At 39.4% G+C, this 18,065-nt stretch overlaps 1 protein-coding gene across 1 annotated transcript in view; it reads right to left on the reverse strand.

Annotated features, from left to right (window-relative positions):
* Nucleotides 1-18,065, reverse strand: part of TSHR (thyroid stimulating hormone receptor) — a 141,153-nt gene that overhangs the window by 24,572 nt on the left and 98,516 nt on the right. The window contains exon 4 of the mRNA XM_053705548.1: nucleotides 1,342-1,530. Coding sequence (XP_053561523.1) covers nucleotides 1,342-1,530 — 189 coding nt within the window. The remainder of the gene's footprint in view (nucleotides 1-1,341; nucleotides 1,531-18,065) is intronic.

Below are 18,065 nucleotides of genomic sequence, written 5' to 3' on the forward strand. Positions count from 1 at the left end.
TAGTTGTGAGAGGGGGGATTGCGGATAATGGGTTTTACCTGTCGGGTTTATTTTTGGGAGACATGTTAGACATTTACGGGAGATTTGATATTTTTTATTCTTAGGTCACTGGCGACTCCAGAAATTTGAATTTACGCTAATTTCTGGACATCGCTAGTTTATCAGTCTTATGGCACTTTATGTACTGCCGGGGGGTTTATGTAATACCCCGATGTGCGAGGTGAAATTATGGGTGGTGCGGGTTGCAGCGCTTGCGCTGAAGCCTGCGCCGTATATGTAATCTCGCCCCAAATGTTTATATCCAAGAAATGTTAAAGAAACATAACATTTTTTCTTTTGTGATTCCGATGGAGCACAGTTTTAAAAAGTTTCAAATTTACTTCTTTTATCAAATTTTGTTTTCATTGTATTCTTTACTGAAGAGCAGCCTACATAACTGCTTTTCAATAGCAGATACAAAGTAACAAAGTAAATTGGATTTTATTTGTTTTTAATATTACACTGTGCCAATAAGGACATTTTGGGGTTTAAAAAAAAGATTCCTGTAGACTTTTATTCAAGTCTACTTAATTCGGCATTTAACTGTTCACCTGTGAACATTCAAATAGGGTAACATTTTAATTTTGGATTTCAAAAACAAATGTTAATTGTTCTGCAAACATTTAACTTCCCTTTAGAATAGGAAAAACTGGACAGCATTGGTTACATTTTAAAAAATGTGTCAAAATGTTACCTATTGCTATTAATAATCCAGAATAAATATTCATGAGTGTATCTGCTGTCCAGCCAGCGTGTGATTAAAAGTAGAAATTTATAAAGCTGCAAAATGCATCGTTGGTACCAACTTGCTGCTTCCTAACCTGTGTGCCAGCTCTAAGCTGGTAGACTAAAATCACCCCGGACAATTCTGATTGGGGTGATTGACAGCCCCTGCTGCACTTGATTGGCCACAAACTGGCGGGGGGGGGCGGCACTGCACAAGCAGCCACTGGTGTAATGATAAATGCAGACGCGATAACAGTTGGACAGGTTTGCTGGAGTGAGCCTTGTCTGCCCAGTGTTTGTTAAATGCCAGCCAATTACTGAGAATGGCATAAGTCACAGTTAATAACATAGAGAAAACTGGTTTTAAAACCGGCACGCACTCAAGCCTCCCTAACAGGCCAGATTTTCAGGATTACCTTAGGTAAGAGCAAGTAAAATAATTATGTTAACTAATCCGCTGATTATTTCACCTGTGCTCTAGTTCAGATATCCTAAAAAATGTGGCCTGTTAGGGAGGCCTAAAGACAGGTTTGAAAACCAGTGGTATAGAATCATTATTCAGTTATCTACACTTACCTTTTCTTCTTCTTGGAATTCTTAAAGGCACAGCAATGGCTGGGGTACGACAGATCGGCCCTTGTTAGGTGCATTAATGTATTGATTGGAGGAAGCTTCTTTAGGGACCATGCGTTCTTGGCTATAAGCTCTTTTAGATTCTCCAGGCCCCTGTTGGGAAGGGAAGTGACCCCCGTATAGGACACATCTCTGAGGAAACACAACAAGGTCACTTTAACACACAGGCAAAAGGGCTCTAATAGCTTGGTGAGACTCCTGCTAAAATTCATTCATTCTAACTATAAAAATAAATTATTAGTATAAAAATCAAGTCAGTTGCTAAGAGAAGCTGTAGTTTCTGTTTGTATTTTAAGAGCAAGTCTTGAATTTATACTTTGACAGTACTTCCTTTAAATTTACTTCATTTTCTCAGTATTCTTTGTTAAAGGAGCAGCAATGCAATACTGGGAGCTAGTTGAACCCATCGAGTGAGACAATGACAAGAGGCATATATGTGCAGCCACCAATCAGCAGGTAGCTCCCAGTAGGACCTTGGGGAAGCTTTATAACTGTAAAAAAAAATTGTGCACTGCTCTAACCTATCACTGTTGTAGCATATGAAGCTCGTTCAGCCAATTTAAAGTAAGTATCATAAATATTCAATGTAAATTATTATATTGTTTTTTTTTTTCATTTTCTATTTTTCAGTAATTAATTTGTTAATAAAAAAGGCAATTTTGAGTTTACTGTCTCTTTAAATGTTATGTAGATTGATAGGGTTAAAATAAGACAACGGCTTAAAGAGAGTGTCAGGCAAAGGAGGAAAAGAGCATGTTGTTGCAGTAACCCTGTTATTGAAGTTGCGCCCAGCAGGCGAATGTCCCTTTAAGAGAACCCTCACTCAGCTATTGTTTACTGTGCCCAGCAAAACTTATTATAAACCAAAAAGTGAGTTGACGTGATTGCTTATACGTCATCTAAGAACATATAGTGAAAAAATGTCACGCTCTCATTCATTAGAGTATGTCATTTTATCACTATCGCCTTTGCAATAAAACTGTAAAGGGGTTAAACTCATAGTAAAAGTTTCGCTCTGGGGCCACTAAATACAGCAGAATAGCTTAATCAATACATGCATAATAAAAGGACAATGCAAAATCACTTAGTTTGAATTTCAAATTAGAAAAAAATCCTATTGGCTGATCCAATCAGCCAATAGGATTGAGCTTGCATTCTATTGGATTTTTTCCCTTTAATTCCTATTGGCTGATAGAATTCTATCAGCCAATCGGAATGTAAGGGACACCATCTTGGATGACGTATCTTAAAGGGAAACTTAATTTTCAAGCGACCATCGGAAGAAGAGGATGCTCCGCGCCGGATGTCTTGAAGATGGACCCCCTCCGCGCCGGATGGATGAAGATATAAGATGCCGTCTGGATGAAGACTTCTGCCCGCTTGGATGAAGACTTCTGCCGGCTTGGATGAGGACTTCTGCCCGCTTGGATGAGGACTTCTGCCGCCTGGATGAGGATGGATGTCCAGTTTTCGAAAACTGTGGATCGTCGGGGGTTAGTGTTAGATTTTTCTAAGGGTTTATTGGGTGGGTTTTATTTTTAGCTTAGGGTTTGGGCAGTAAAAGAGCTAAATGCCCTTTTAAGGGCAATGCCCATCCAAATGCCCTTTTCAAGGCAATGGTTGGCTTAGGTTTATTTAGATGGTTGGTGGTGGGTTTTACTGTTGGGGGGTTGTTTGTATTTTTTTTTTTACAGGTAAAAGAGCTGATTTCTTTGGGGGCAATGTCCAGCAAAAGGCCCTTTTAAGGGTCATTGGCAGTTTAGTGTAGGCTAGGGTATTTTTTATTTTGGGGGGGCTTTTTTATTTTGATAGGGCTATTAGATTAGGTGTAATTAGTTTTTATTTTTGATCATTTCGTTTTTTATTTTGTGTAATTTAGTTAATTGTATTTTATTAGTTGAATTTATTTCATTTTATTGTAATGTTAGGTTTTAGTGTAAGGCAGGTTAGGTTTTATTTTACAGGTACATTTGTATTTATTTTAACTAGGTAGTTATTCAATAGTTAATAACTATTTACTAACTAGTCTACCTAGTTAAAATAAATACAAACTTATCTGTGAAATAAAAATAAAACCTAAGATAGCTACAATGTAACTATTAGTTATTTTTTAGCTAGCTTAGGTTTTTTTACAGGTAAGTTTGAATTTAGTTTAAAATAAGAATTATTTAGAAAATAATTGTAAGATTTATTTAGATTTATTTTAATTATATTTAAGTTAGGGGGTGTTAGGGTTAGGGATTAATATATTTATGTAGTGATGTGAGAGGCAAGAGGTTTAGGGGTTAATAGTTTAATTTAGTATATTTCGTTGTGGGGGGCTTGCGGTTTAGTGTTTAATAGGTTTATTATAGCGGCGATGTGGGCGGACGGCAGATTAGGGGTTAAAAATATTTAAATAGTGTTTGCAATGCGGGAGGGTGGCGGTTTAGGGGCTATTCATTTTATTATAGTGGCAACAATGTTGGGGAGCGGCGGAATAGGGGTTAATACATTTTAATAGTGGCAGCGATCTGCAGATTACGGGTTAATAATTTTATTTTAGTGTTTGCGATGTGAGAGGACTTCGGTTTAGGGGTTAATAGTTAGTTTATGGGTGTTAGTGCACGTTGTGACAGTTTAGTTATGAGTTTTATGTTACAGCGTTGTAGCATAAAATTTATAACTACTGACTTTAGATGGCGGTACAGATCTTGATCACTTTTTGGCCTCACCGCAAAACTCGTAATAGCAGTGCTATGGAAGTCCCATTGAAAAAGGACTTTTATTAAAGTGCGGTACTGATGTTGCGTGACGGCCAAAAAGGTGTGCGGTACAGCTATTCTGACAAGACTTGTAATAGCGGCGTTAGTGAAAAAGCATTGTTATGAAGCATAACAATGCTTTTTCACTCATAACGCAAAACTCGGAATCTAGCTGAGAGTTAGTTATATTTTCCTTCCTAATGCATCATGTGACAGCCATCAGCCAATCACAAAATGCAGATACGTATATGTTCTGAACTCTTGCACATGCTCAGTAGGTGCTAGTGCCTCAGAAAGTGTAAATATAAAAAGACTGTGCACATTTAGATAATGGAAGTGAATTGGAATGTTTTTTACAATTGTGTGCTCTACCTGAATCATGAAAGTTTAATCTTGACTATAGTGTCCCTTTAAAATCGCTCAGCTAATAAAATCTGCTGACCAGCAATCTTTTAGTGTACAGCAAATATTAATGGGTATGACTGCTATACTCTTCAAATGGTTTATTTATTCATTTTAATAAATCCTGAATGCCTAAACAGGTGCATGACCATAGTACGTGCACTATAGTCCATTTGTGAGATATATACAGGGAGTGCAGAATTATTAGGCAAGTTGTATTTTTGAGGATTAATTTTATTATTGAACAACAACCATGTTCTCAATGAACCCAAAAAACTCATTAATATCAAAGCTGAATAGTTTTGGAAGTAGTTTTTAGTTTGTTTTTAGTTATAGCTATTTTAGGGGGATATCTGTGTGTGCAGGTGACTATTACTGTGCATAATTATTAGGTAACTTAACAAAAAACAAATATATACCCATTTCAATTATTTATTTTTACCAGTGAAACCAATATAACATCTCAACATTCACAAATATACATTTCTGACATTCAAAAACAAAACAAAAACAAATCAGTGACCAATATAGCCACCTTTCTTTGCAAGGACACTCAAAAGCCTGCCATCCATGGATTCTGTCAGTGTTTTGATCTGTTCACCATCAACATTGCGTGCAGCAGCAACCACAGCCTCCCAGACACTGTTCAGAGAGGTGTACTGTTTTCCCTCCTTGTAAATCTCACATTTGATGATGGACCACAGGTTCTCAATGGGGTTCAGATCAGGTGAACAAGGAGGCCATGTCATTAGATTTTCTTCTTTTATACCCTTTCTTGCCAGCCACGCTGTGGAGTACTTGGACGCGTGTGATGGAGCATTGTCCTGCATGAAAATCATGTTTTTCTTGAAGGATGCAGACTTCTTCCTGTACCACTGCTTGAAGAAGGTGTCTTCCAGAAACTGGCAGTAGGACTGGGAGTTGAGCTTGACTCCATCCTGAACCCGAAAAGGCCCCACAAGCTCATCTTTGATGATACCAGCCCAAACCAGTACTCCACCTCCACCTTGCTGGCGTCTGAGTCGGACTGGAGCTCTCTGCCCTTTACCAATCCAGCCACGGGCCCATCCATCTGGCCCATCAAGACTCACTCTCATTTCATCAGTCCATAAAACCTTAGAAAAATCAGTCTTGAGATATTTATTGGCCCAGTCTTGACGTTTCAGCTTGTGTGTCTTGTTCAGTGGTGGTCGTCTTTCAGCCTTTGTTACCTTGGCCATGTCTCTGAGTATTGCACACCTTGTGCTTTTGGGCACTCCAGTGATGTTGCAGCTCTGAAATATGGCCAAACTGGTGGCAAGTGGCATCTTGGCAGCTGCACGCTTGACTTTTCTCAGTTCATGGGCAGTTATTTTGCGCCTTGGTTTTTCCACACGCTTCTTGCGACCCTGTTGACTATTTTGAATGAAACGCTTGATTGTTCGATGATCACGCTTCAGAAGCTTTGCAATTTTAAGAGTGCTGCATCCCTCTGCAAGATATCTCACTATTTTTGACTTTTCTGAGCCTGTCAAGTCCTTATTTTGACCCATTTTGCCAAAGGAAAGGAAGTTGCCTAATAATTATGCACACCTGATATAGGGTGTTGATGTCATTAGACCACACCCCTTCTCATTACAGAGATGCACATCACCTAATATGCTTAATTGGTAGTAGGCTTTCGAGCCTATACAGCTTGGAGTAAGACAACATGCATAAAGAGGATGATGTGGTCAAAATACTCATTTGCCTAATAATTCTGCACTCCCTGTATACTGTATATGAGACAAATATGAGATAAATATCTTGGTGTGCATGGTTCGAGGGATGAAAAATTGCTGTAACTATGTGTTTAACCCCTGAAAAGAGCAGAAATGAACTACTAGGAGCTAGCTGAACACATTGGGTGAGCCAATCAAAATAAACATATATGTGTAGCCACCAATCACCAGCTAGCTCCCTGTAGTGCATTGCGGCCCTTGATCTACCTAGGTATGTTTTTCAACAAAGAATACCAAAAGAACTGAAAACAGAAGAAAATGGGAACGTCTCTTAAAACTGGGTGCTTTATCTGAACCATGAAACTTTATTGTAAAGGGATTCAGATAGAGCGTGCCATTTTCTGCAACTTTCTGCAACCTTCCAATTTACTTCTGTTAGCAAATTTGCTTTGTTCACTTGATATCCTTTGTAGGTAGCCTCAGGAACAGCAATGTACTACTGGGAATTAGCTGTTTGATTGGCTGCAATTATATGCTTCTTGTCATTTTCTACTTCAACAAAGAATAACAAACTAATTAAACAAATCTGATAATATAAAGTAACTTGGAAGGTTGTTTAACCCCTCTAGTACCAATTTCAGGGAAAAACTTGCCCAAAATACTGTAGAATTCTCAGCAATTTTGTTGTCACTCCATTGAAACAGAAATAGAGCCTTGGGGTAGATTTGGGATGATTGACACCCCCTGCTAGCGACTTATTGGCCGTAAATCTGCAGGGACAGCATTGCACAAGCATTTCACTAGAAATGCTTGTGCAATGTTAAATCCCGACAGCGTATGGACATGATCCATTTAATATATCAGCCCCTTGATGTGTTTTTTTATTTACCTGTCAAAACTATATATATATATATATTTTAAGTAGACAACTCAAGGTATTGATCTAGGTCCATTTTCGCATATTTCATGCCACCATTTCGCCACCAAATGTGATCATATTAAAAAATTGCTAACTTTTTCACATACTTTGAGTTTCTCCCTGAAATTATTTATAAACAGCTTGTGTAATCATGGCACAAATGGTTGTGAAAGCTTCTCTGGGATCCCCTTTGTTCAGAAATAGCAGACTTATATGACTTTGCCATTGTTTTTTGGTTATTAAAATGCCACTAATTGCAGCTGTGCACCAAACTTCTGAAATTCCAGTGAATGGGTTAATTAGTTATATGGTAAGTGTAACAGTATTGTAATGTAGGTATTACCCTCCCACCTGACAACTCCCCCCCCCCCACACACACATTCCTCACCACCATCTTAGGTACCAGTCGACTGTTAAGGCTTCTTTTTTTTTTTAAATTAATAAAAAAAATTAATTTCTGCAGTGTTGGATCCCCCGTACCCTCCTACTCTCTGGTCCCTCCCAAACAGCTCTCTAACCCTCCCCCTCCTAATGGCCATCTTGGCTACTGACAGCTGTCTGCCAGTACCTTGTTCATAGCTATTTTTTATTCATTAATTTTTTTTTTCTGTAGTGTAGGGGTCCCCCACCTCCCTCCTCCCCACAATCATTAAATTACACCCCCTCCCTCTCATATAAAAATTTTTTTCATAGTGTAGCGTCCCCTCTCTCTCCCTTAAAATTATTTTTTCTTCAGCATAGGGTATCTCCTACTCCCTCCTCCTCCCTCCCCCCTCCGCAGCTGGGACGCCCACCTGCCTCCCGCCTTGCCTCCCACAGCTTCCGCCAGCACCAATGGAGATCGTTACAGATAGTGATCTGGCAATCTGCCTACATATGGTTACCATAAGTAGGCAGATGCTGGAAGCCCACAATAAGCATGTCTCAGTTGTCACTTGACAACCGAGACAGCTTCAGTTTCTGGCATGTTGAGCAATGATCTACAGGGAGTGCAGAATTATTAGTCAAATGAGTATTTTGACCACATCATCCTCTTTATGCATGTTGTCTTACTCCAAGCTGTATAGGCTCGAAAGCCTACTACCAATTAAGCATATTAGGTGATGTGCATCTCTGTAATGAGAAGGGGTGTGGTCTAATGACATCAACACCCTATATCAGGTGTGCATAATTATTAGGCAACTTCCTTTCCTTTGGCAAAATGGGTCAAAATAAGGACTTGACAGGCTCAGAAAAGTCAAAAATAGTGAGATATCTTGCAGAGGGATGCAGCACTCTTAAAATTGCAAAGCTTCTGAAGCGTGATCATCGAACAATCAAGCGTTTCATTCAAAATAGTCAACAGGGTCGCAAGAAGCGTGTGGAAAAACCAAGGCGCAAAATAACTGCCCATGAACTGAGAAAAGTCAAGCGTGCAGCTGCCAAGATGCCACTTGCCACCAGTTTGGCCATATTTCAGAGCTGTTGTAAAGTGCCAGCAAGATACGAGTGAATGTTCCGTGTCTCAACCCTATTATAGCTAAAAGGGGTGCTTTGAAGCCACTATACGGAAGGGAGTACAAACTTTGTTCTATATCCTTTTGTTTGGGGTCTGGTTACCCAATCTCTCCCTGGTATATTTGTGGATGCTTCAGGGGCTAAATATGGGGTTTTAATGCTCCCCCCCCCCCCTGGTAAGGGAAATTGACACTATTGTTTAAGAAGCCCAAATCCAAGAACGCTTGAATATATAAATAATAGCAACACAAGGTTTTTTGTCAATTGGACTAACAGCTATAAACAGAAATACAACACACTCAAAGTTTTACTATTGATTTGTATTTCAAACTACACAAGGAATACTAAGTTACAGAGACTGACTTTGCCACTAACCATCAGACTTTTCAAGGTAATTAAAGTTACAGAGATCGACTTATACCACTAACATGGAGGACATTAATGAAATCTTTTCTCTAAAAACTTCCCTGGAGGGAAGAGGAACAGACATAGAGCTTGATAAGGTTTTTACAACAGACAAATCTCAACTGACTCTCAGTTCTTTATTTGATGACATGGAAACTTTGCTCAAAAAAGAGATGAAAACCAAATGTGATATACAAATCTTGATGAAATACCATGAAATGAGGATAGTCCCAAGAGGGCTCAGGTTGAATAAATTTCCAACCTTTATCACAGAGGATAAAGAATTTATTAACCGGTGGAATGAGACTCTATCAGACTGTTCCTTCAAGCTTATATTGTTGATTGTTGAATACAAATCTATTTTGTTAAAAGAAATTATGGTTCAGATTGGTTTAACCCAATCTGAACTAAACAAGAGAAAAGATTTTGAGGATTTTCTTAAATTTGACAATATATTATCAAATAGCATTATGGAAGCGAAGAAATTGTTGTTAGAAATAAAACACAAAAAGTACATTAGGGATCAGACAGACTATGACGCCAATAGAGTGTATATCTGGAATAGGAGAGATAAATTCACAACCAGAAATTACCAATATAGGGGCAATAGAGGTGGGAGAGGTAGAGGGAGAGGCAGACGGGGTAGAGGCAGAGGCCAGTACCAACCAGACTACAAAAGAGTAAGGTTCAACGATAGTGAGGCTGAGTCCATAGATGGCTATTCTAGCTCTGAAGGGGATTATGAGCCCATGAATACAAGAGCACCACAGCCATCATTACAATACATCCCCGTTGCTACCAATATTACACCCACCCCCACACAAGCCACACAAACACAGGAAACCCCAGTAGTGATACCAAAGGTAAAATCAATATTGGTGCAACCCCCAAATACCAATCAGAGTGGTATAGGTCAAGGCAGCAAATATGTATCCTCAAGTGAAGTTAGAGACAACAGCATTAAAATAAATAGTGACATGGATAAGGTTTTTTTGTTTGGGCCCAGTTGGACAAATAGGGGGGGGGCAAACACACAGATTGGACAGGTCCCCCAAATACCAACACCAGATCAGGGAACATCAGATCAGATCAGATCAAACAGATACCCTCAGAGGAGCCAAAGAAGGGGGCATTACACAAAATACCAATGAATGACAACGTAATTAATTTATCAGATTACTTACTCTCAGACATAGAAATTCAAGTTCTGAGTAAAGGTTTAAATTTTGTTCCAACCTCTAATTTCAATTTGTTTTCAACTTTACTTGATGTAAACAAATTAATGAGGACCCTAACATTGAAAAAGTATTTCAAGGAGGACTCACTAGACACAGGGATTGGAGGGCTAAATGCCCGTCCTAGACCTAATCTCTCTTTCAGTGAAGATTGTGATGTGATAGCCTTGGCAGATTTACAAGCCCAAGGAGCAGTGGGTTCATCTGACACCCTTGTTTTACCCAAATTTAAGGGTAATTCTTCCTTTTACCCAATACAAACCAGGGGATATATTTTGGAAACATTCCAAAAAAGGGTGGAGGCAGATCTCACTGCATTAGCATCAGAAAATCGCATTAACAAGAAGAGAGACAACCTATCACTGAAAGAAAGAGAAGCTCTAACTGCATTACAAAATAATAACAATTTGGTCATAAGAGCCGCCGATAAGGGCGGCTCTATAGTAGTGATGAACAAAAACCAATTCATCTCTGAGGCCAAAAGACAACTAATGGACGAAAAACAATATATTAAGCTTAAAAAGGATCCAACGGATGACTTTAAACATGAATTGGAACATTTGTTGGATGAAGGAAGGGAGATAGGGATGTTCGATGATGACACCTATAATTACTTGCAGGTAAAATTCCCCATTAGGCCCACATTTAACCACCTACCGAAGACACACAAACCAGGAACCGAGATACAGGGCAGGCCTATAGTTAGTGGTATTGGTTCACTAACCGAAAAGCTATCACAATGGTTGGATGCAATACTCCAACCCTTTGTGGAAGAACTACAAAGCCACCTAACAGATACAAAACATCTGTTAGGTCTCTTGAAGGATGAGGGCTGGAATGAAAACAACATCTGGTTAACTATAGATGTCAAATCACTTTATTCTTCCATCCCACATAAAGAAGGGCTAAAAGCGATCAGATTTTTTCTTACCAGGTCAGGTCAGTTTGAGGACGAACAGTGTGGATACATATTACGGGTCACCAATTACCTACTAACACATAATTACTTTTTCTTTGGGGGTGATTTCTATCTCCAGAGGTGTGGGACTGCTATGGGGGCCAAATTTGCCCCCTCCGATGCCAACCTATATATGGGTTGGTGGGAGCAGTCCCACATCTATGGAGATAGAAATCATTTCAAACAGAACATCACCTTCTATTAAAGATTTATTGATGACCTTCTGGTAATTTGGCTAGGAGATGAATTTGGGATTAATTCATTTGTGGAAGAGTTGAATAACAACAACCTAGGTTTAGGTTTCACATTTGAATACAATAGACAATCCATTAACTATTTGGATGTAACCCTTAGGGGTGAAAAAGGAAGGATGGGAGGTAGAATTACTACAAGTGTTTTCCGAAAACCTTCGGCAAAGAACACTATTCTACATGCCAGAAGCAATCACCCAATGTCAGCCTGTGGAAGGTAATCTCACCCCTGTAAAGGAGAGAGGGAATTTTTAGGACCACAACTGCAGGTTTAGGAGTGTTGTGAATGTATCAGTGATTCTGTGTAAGTGAGGGAAGGCAGCAAGGATCAGAATCATTAGATACAGTTCACTTTAATATAAGGATAGGAGTGACAATGGCTGAGACCTCAGAGCATATAGCCCCACTCAGTATTGACAAACTGGTTCCCACATATAAACAACAAGCAATTGCAAGTTAAAGTTTTAGACATACCATATCTAATCATAGGTGGCAGCAGACATAGTGTACAACTTAAGGCAACAAATAGGGTTAATGAGATTTAAGCAGCAATTAGGTGTTGAATCTGAACTCTTAAGAATATAGGTTGAATAGAGCATTTACTAATTGCTGAATGATCGTAAGTTACTTCGGTATGAGTTTGAAGGAAGCGCTTTTGAGACTTACTAGTAAAAGTAAAGGGTGAGGTCTGTCCGGACAGAGCGAAGTTCCCCTGCAGAGTTTGGGGAAATTGCAGCGTGTGCGATGGCGTGTGACGTCACAGTTTGCCGGTTCCGGTCCTGTGTTTGGTAGAGAGGTGAGCCGCGTCTGTCTCTAAAGTTGCAAGCAGGTTAGAGGGTGAGAAGCTGGATTCAACAATCAAGCAATTTGGTATGAGTAGGAGGGAAATTTAAACTGCTTGTTGGGGAGGAGTTATGTAAGTGTGAAAAGACACAGCTATACAAAGGATAAGGCAAAGAACTTAGTCAATTATTACAGGACCCCCCCCCCCCAAAGATCAACTCCGGGGATCGAGTCCAGGACGATCAGGATAACGTTCATGGAACCTGGCCACCAACCGGGGGGCAGAGAGATTGGAAGCCGGTTCCCAGGAGTCCTCCGAATCAGGGTAGCCCTTCCAATGGACCAGATACTGAAGCTGCCCACGAAAACGTCGGGAGTCCAAGACATCTTGTACCTCATACTCCAGGGTGGTATCCTGTAGATGAGGAAGTAAAGGAATAGAAGGATCATGGTGACGAAGTTGTCTATAAGGCTTGAGGAGAGACACATGAAAGGTAGGATGGGATTTCAGATTTGCTGGTAATGCAAGAGTAACAGCGTTCATATTCACAATTTTTATGATGGGAAATGGTCCAATGAAGTTTGAAGATAATTTCCTGGAAGGAAGGGGTAAATGTAGATTACGTGTTGATAACCAAACGTAGTCACCTACACTATATTTAGGCGAGGAAATCCTTTTTTTATCATAATGGAATTTATAGCGATCCTTGGCGATGCGAATATTTTCAGCAGTTAGTGAAAAAGATTCACTAATAGTGTTGATGAGGTCATTCACAACAGGACAACTGTTGCTGTCCATAGAATCCCATTCAAAAGAAGGATGGAAACCATAATTAATGAAGAATGGTGTGAACTTTGTAGAGGAATGGATGGAATTGTTGAAGGCGAATTCTGCGTATGGTAGTAGTTGTGTCCAGGTATCTTGTTTAGCTGAAATGAAACATCTTAAATATTGTTCTATGCACTGGTTTGTCCTTTCAGTCTGGCCATTAGTTTGGGGATGGAAAGAGGTACTGAGACGTCTAGAAATACCCAATGAGTGACAAAGTTGTTTCCAGAATTGGCTGGTGAATTGAGTTCCCCTATCTGAGGTAATACTATTAGGGAGTCCGTGATACTTGAATATATGATGTATCATTAAGGAAATGGTTTCAGAAGAAGTTGGCAGCTTATGGTAGGGCACGAAATGTGCCATTTTACTAAATAGGTCTACGACTACTAATATGGTGTTATTCCCTTCAGAAATAGGTAGGTCGACTATGTAGTCAATTGCTATGTCCTTCCAAGGACGGTCAGGAGTTGGTAATGGGATCAATTTCCCGTAAGGGGGAGTCCTCCCTTTTTTTGTAGTTTCGCAGATTAAGCAGGTTTTAACGTAATCCTCAACATCAGAGAGGCAGGTAGGCCACCAAAAGAATCTGGAGACTAATTCTTGAGTTTTCTTTATGCCCATGTGTCCAGCAGATGGAGAATCATGTAAAGTTTTTAAGACTGTTGTTCTGAGACTGTTGGGTACATAGATTTGTTGTTGATAATAATACAACCCATCCGAGTGTAAATCCAAGACCTGTAATGGTTTATTGGAGTCAGCCTGTTGTGCTGATTTGAACTGAATGTTTTGTTCTGTAGTTAAAGCTAAGAATCTGTCAAGAGGAATTAAAGGTGAAAGGTTTGGATGTGACACTTGGTCCACCAAGTGTCTTGAAAGGGCATCAGCCTTCTTGTTCTTGTTTGCAGGACGGTAGGTGATAAGATAATTAAATCTAGCCAAGAATAGGTTCCATCGGACCTGTCGTGCGCTAAGAGTCCTATTAGATTGTAGGTATTCTAGATTTTTGTGATCCGTGTAAATCAAGATTGGAAGAAGGGTCCCTTCTAGAAGGTGTCTCCATTGTTCCAATGATGTTTTGATTGCTAACAGTTCTTTATCACCTATTGGATAGTTTATTTCAGCTGAATTAAGAATACGTGAATAGAAGGCTACAGGATGCAGAGGATCTTTTGGAGTCTGCCTCTGTGAGAGAATTGCCCCCAAAGCATAATTAGATGCATCTACTTCCAAGATGTACTGCAACTCAGAATTAGGGAATTGGAGGATAGGGGCCGTAGTGAAAGCTTTTTTTAAAAAATTGAATATTCCTTCTAAATCATCGTTCCATTTGAAGTGTGTGTCAGATTTGGTCAAGTTAGTTAATGGTCTAGTCAAGTCAGCAAAATTTTTAATAAACTTTCTGTAGAAATTGGCGAAACCCATGAACCTTTGTATATCCTTTTTACTTTTTGGGGAAGGCCAATTTTGAATTACCGATATCTTATCATTATCCATCTGGATACCTTGGGGTGATACAATATAACCTAGAAATTTAATTTCTTTGGAGTGAAATAAGCATTTTTCTAGTTTAACATAAAGAGAGTTCTCTCGTAACCGTGTTAATACTAGGGTGACATGTTTGATGTGTTCAGTAAGTGAGGTAGAGAATATGAGTATGTCATCCAGGTATATTACCATAAATAAATCCAAAAAATCCTTGAAGATATCATTTATGAAATACTGAAAGGTAGCCGGGGCATTACAGAGGCCAAATGGCATCACAGTATATTCAAAAAGGCCATAACGTGTACGGAATGCTGTAAGCCATTCATGACCCTCCTTTATTCGTACCAAGTTGTAAGCCCCTCTAAGATCCAATTTAGTGTATATGGTAGCATTTTGTAATCTATCAAGGAGTTGAGGAATTAAAGGTAGTGGATAGCGGTTTTTTATCGTACGCTTGTTTAACTCTCTGTAATCGATAATGGGTCTTAGGGATTGATCTTTGTTTTTAACAAAAAAAATACCAGCCCCAGCTGGGGAGGTGGAAGGACGTATAAAGCCTTTCTTCAAATTATCTGCCAAATAAGTTTTTAGATGTTGTAACTCAGGATCAGAGAGGGGAAATATATGGCCGTAAGGTATATCAACACCTGGTAGGAGATCTATAGGGCAGTCATAAACCCTATGAGGGGGTAGATTCTCTGATTCTTTTTTGTCAAAGACATCAGCGAATGTTATGTATTCCTTGGGGATTTGTAAAGGAACATCAAGTAAAATTTGTTCATGATGGAGACACAAATTTTTACAATAAGGAGAATCAAAGATGACATGTGAAGTTGACCATTGTATAGTGGGATCGTGTTGTTTAAACCAACTGATACCAAGTATAATGGGATATAGAGGTGAGGGTATAACATCAAAAGTAAGAAATTCTGTGTGTTGGTCATGTGTGGTGAGCCTTAAAGGTATGGTGTGGTATAAGATGGGTCCTGATGTAATTTCCTTACCATCAATAAAACGAAGTATACTAGGCACCATTTTCTTAACTAGTGGAATTTTATTTACAATAGTGAATTGGTAATCTATATAATTGTGGCTGGCACCAGAGTCAAGGATTGCTTGTGAGTTGAGTCTTTGCTGATCCCACTGTAATAAGATAGGAAGGGAGCAATGATTAGATTGTGGTTGTTTAGCGGATAAACATATACTTGTGGTGTTCATCTTACCCTTCCTACGCTGTAATTGAGAGCAGTCCTTTACAGAGTGATCGATCCCTCCACAGTACATACAGAGATCTAAAGCTTTTCTTCTTAATTTTTCCTGTAGTGTTAATGGACCTCTGATGAAACCGAGTTCCATAGGGATTTCAGAGGCTTTTGTAGTTGTCTTAGGTGGATGTAGAGTAGTAACTGTTTGTTTGGTGGATGTTTCTAAGTGTGACTTTTCTGAGCGTCTCTCTCTGATGCGTCTATCTAATGTGATGCTAGCATCTATTAGGAGTTCTAAAGTCTCTGGGAGGGGTTGTCTAGCTAGCTCATCCTTGAGAGTATCTGAGAGGCCTAGGCGGAATTGATTGCGCAAGGAAAGGTCATTCCACTGTGTATCAGGGGACCATTTCTTAAACTCTGCGATGTAGTCCTCCACAGGCCTTTTATGTTGTCTCAGAGACCTCATTGCTGTCTCAGCAGACAGCTGTTTGTAGGGATCATCATATAGCTGTCCCATTGCTTTAAAAAACTGATCAAATGAGTACAGCAATGGGTCATTGGTTTCAAAAAACAAATTTGCCCATATACGTGGTTCACCACGTAGATAGGAAATTGTGGTGAGAACCTTCAAATGATCATTGAAGTATGTTTTGGGTTTTAATTTGAAATATAAGGAACATGAGTTTTTGAATTCCCTAAATTCTGAACGAATACCACTAAATGTTTGTGGAGGATTAGGTTGAGGTTCACTAGAACTAATATGTGTAGTGAGGGTATCAATTTTTTCATTGATGTATTGCTTTAAGGCAGAGTTTTCTAATTGTAGTGTATTTAACCCTGTTGTAAGGTTATCTACAGTTTGAGTTAATTTCTCTACATGAGATAATAAGGCTGCTGGGTCCATGGTAAGGCTTGATTGTTATTGTCAGCCTGTGGAAGGTAATCTCACCCCTGTAAAGGAGAGAGGGAATTTTTAGGACCACAACTGCAGGTTTAGGAGTGTTGTGAATGTATCAGTGATTCTGTGTAAGTGAGGGAAGGCAGCAAGGATCAGAATCATTAGATACAGTTCACTTTAATATAAGGATAGGAGTGACAATGGCTGAGACCTCAGAGCATATAGCCCCACTCAGTATTGACAAACTGGTTCCCACATATAAACAACAAGCAATTGCAAGTTAAAGTTTTAGACATACCATATCTAATCATAGGTGGCAGCAGACATAGTGTACAACTTAAGGCAACAAATAGGGTTAATGAGATTTAAGCAGCAATTAGGTGTTGAATCTGAACTCTTAAGAATATAGGTTGAATAGAGCATTTACTAATTGCTGAATGATCGTAAGTTACTTCGGTATGAGTTTGAAGGAAGCGCTTTTGAGACTTACTAGTAAAAGTAAAGGGTGAGGTCTGTCCGGACAGAGCGAAGTTCCCCTGCAGAGTTTGGGGAAATTGCAGCGTGTGCGATGGCGTGTGACGTCACAGTTTGCCGGTTCCGGTCCTGTGTTTGGTAGAGAGGTGAGCCGCGTCTGTCTCTAAAGTTGCAAGCAGGTTAGAGGGTGAGAAGCTGGATTCAACAATCAAGCAATTTGGTATGAGTAGGAGGGAAATTTAAACTGCTTGTTGGGGAGGAGTTATGTAAGTGTGAAAAGACACAGCTATACAAAGGATAAGGCAAAGAACTTAGTCAATTATTACACCCAAATAGGGTATTCAAAGCTATAGCGAAAGGACAGTTTGTGAGGACCCTAAGAAATTGCTCAACAAAACCAATGTATGAGATCCAAGCCAAGGAACTCACAGACAGACTTGTCTCCAGAGGTTATCCAAAACCTATGGTTAATGCTATAAAGAAAAAAGTAAGTCAAAGAGATAGGGACCCCCTTCTACAACAGGAGAGTAGATCCACTAAAAAGGAACAGACACAAAAAACAACTTTTTTGACTACATATAGCGACCAATTTGGGGATGTTTGTAACATTATCTCAAAACATTTTCCATTACTTATGGCGGACGAGGGTTTAGCAGACACAATAAGGAAAGGTTGTCGTTTTGCATTTAAGAGGGGAACGACCATTGGCAACAGAATAGCCCCGACATTACTTCGCAACATAAATAAAAGAAATGACAGCTCTTGGCTCACTACTAAGGGGGTGTTTAAATGCCACTATCATGATTGTATCGCCTGCAAACACCTATCACCAGGTAATGAATTTGTCAGCACAACAACAGGTGAAAATTTCCTGCATGA

This window comes from Bombina bombina, chromosome 1, assembly GCF_027579735.1.
Source record: "Bombina bombina isolate aBomBom1 chromosome 1, aBomBom1.pri, whole genome shotgun sequence".
Lineage (NCBI taxonomy): Eukaryota > Metazoa > Chordata > Amphibia > Anura > Bombinatoridae > Bombina > Bombina bombina.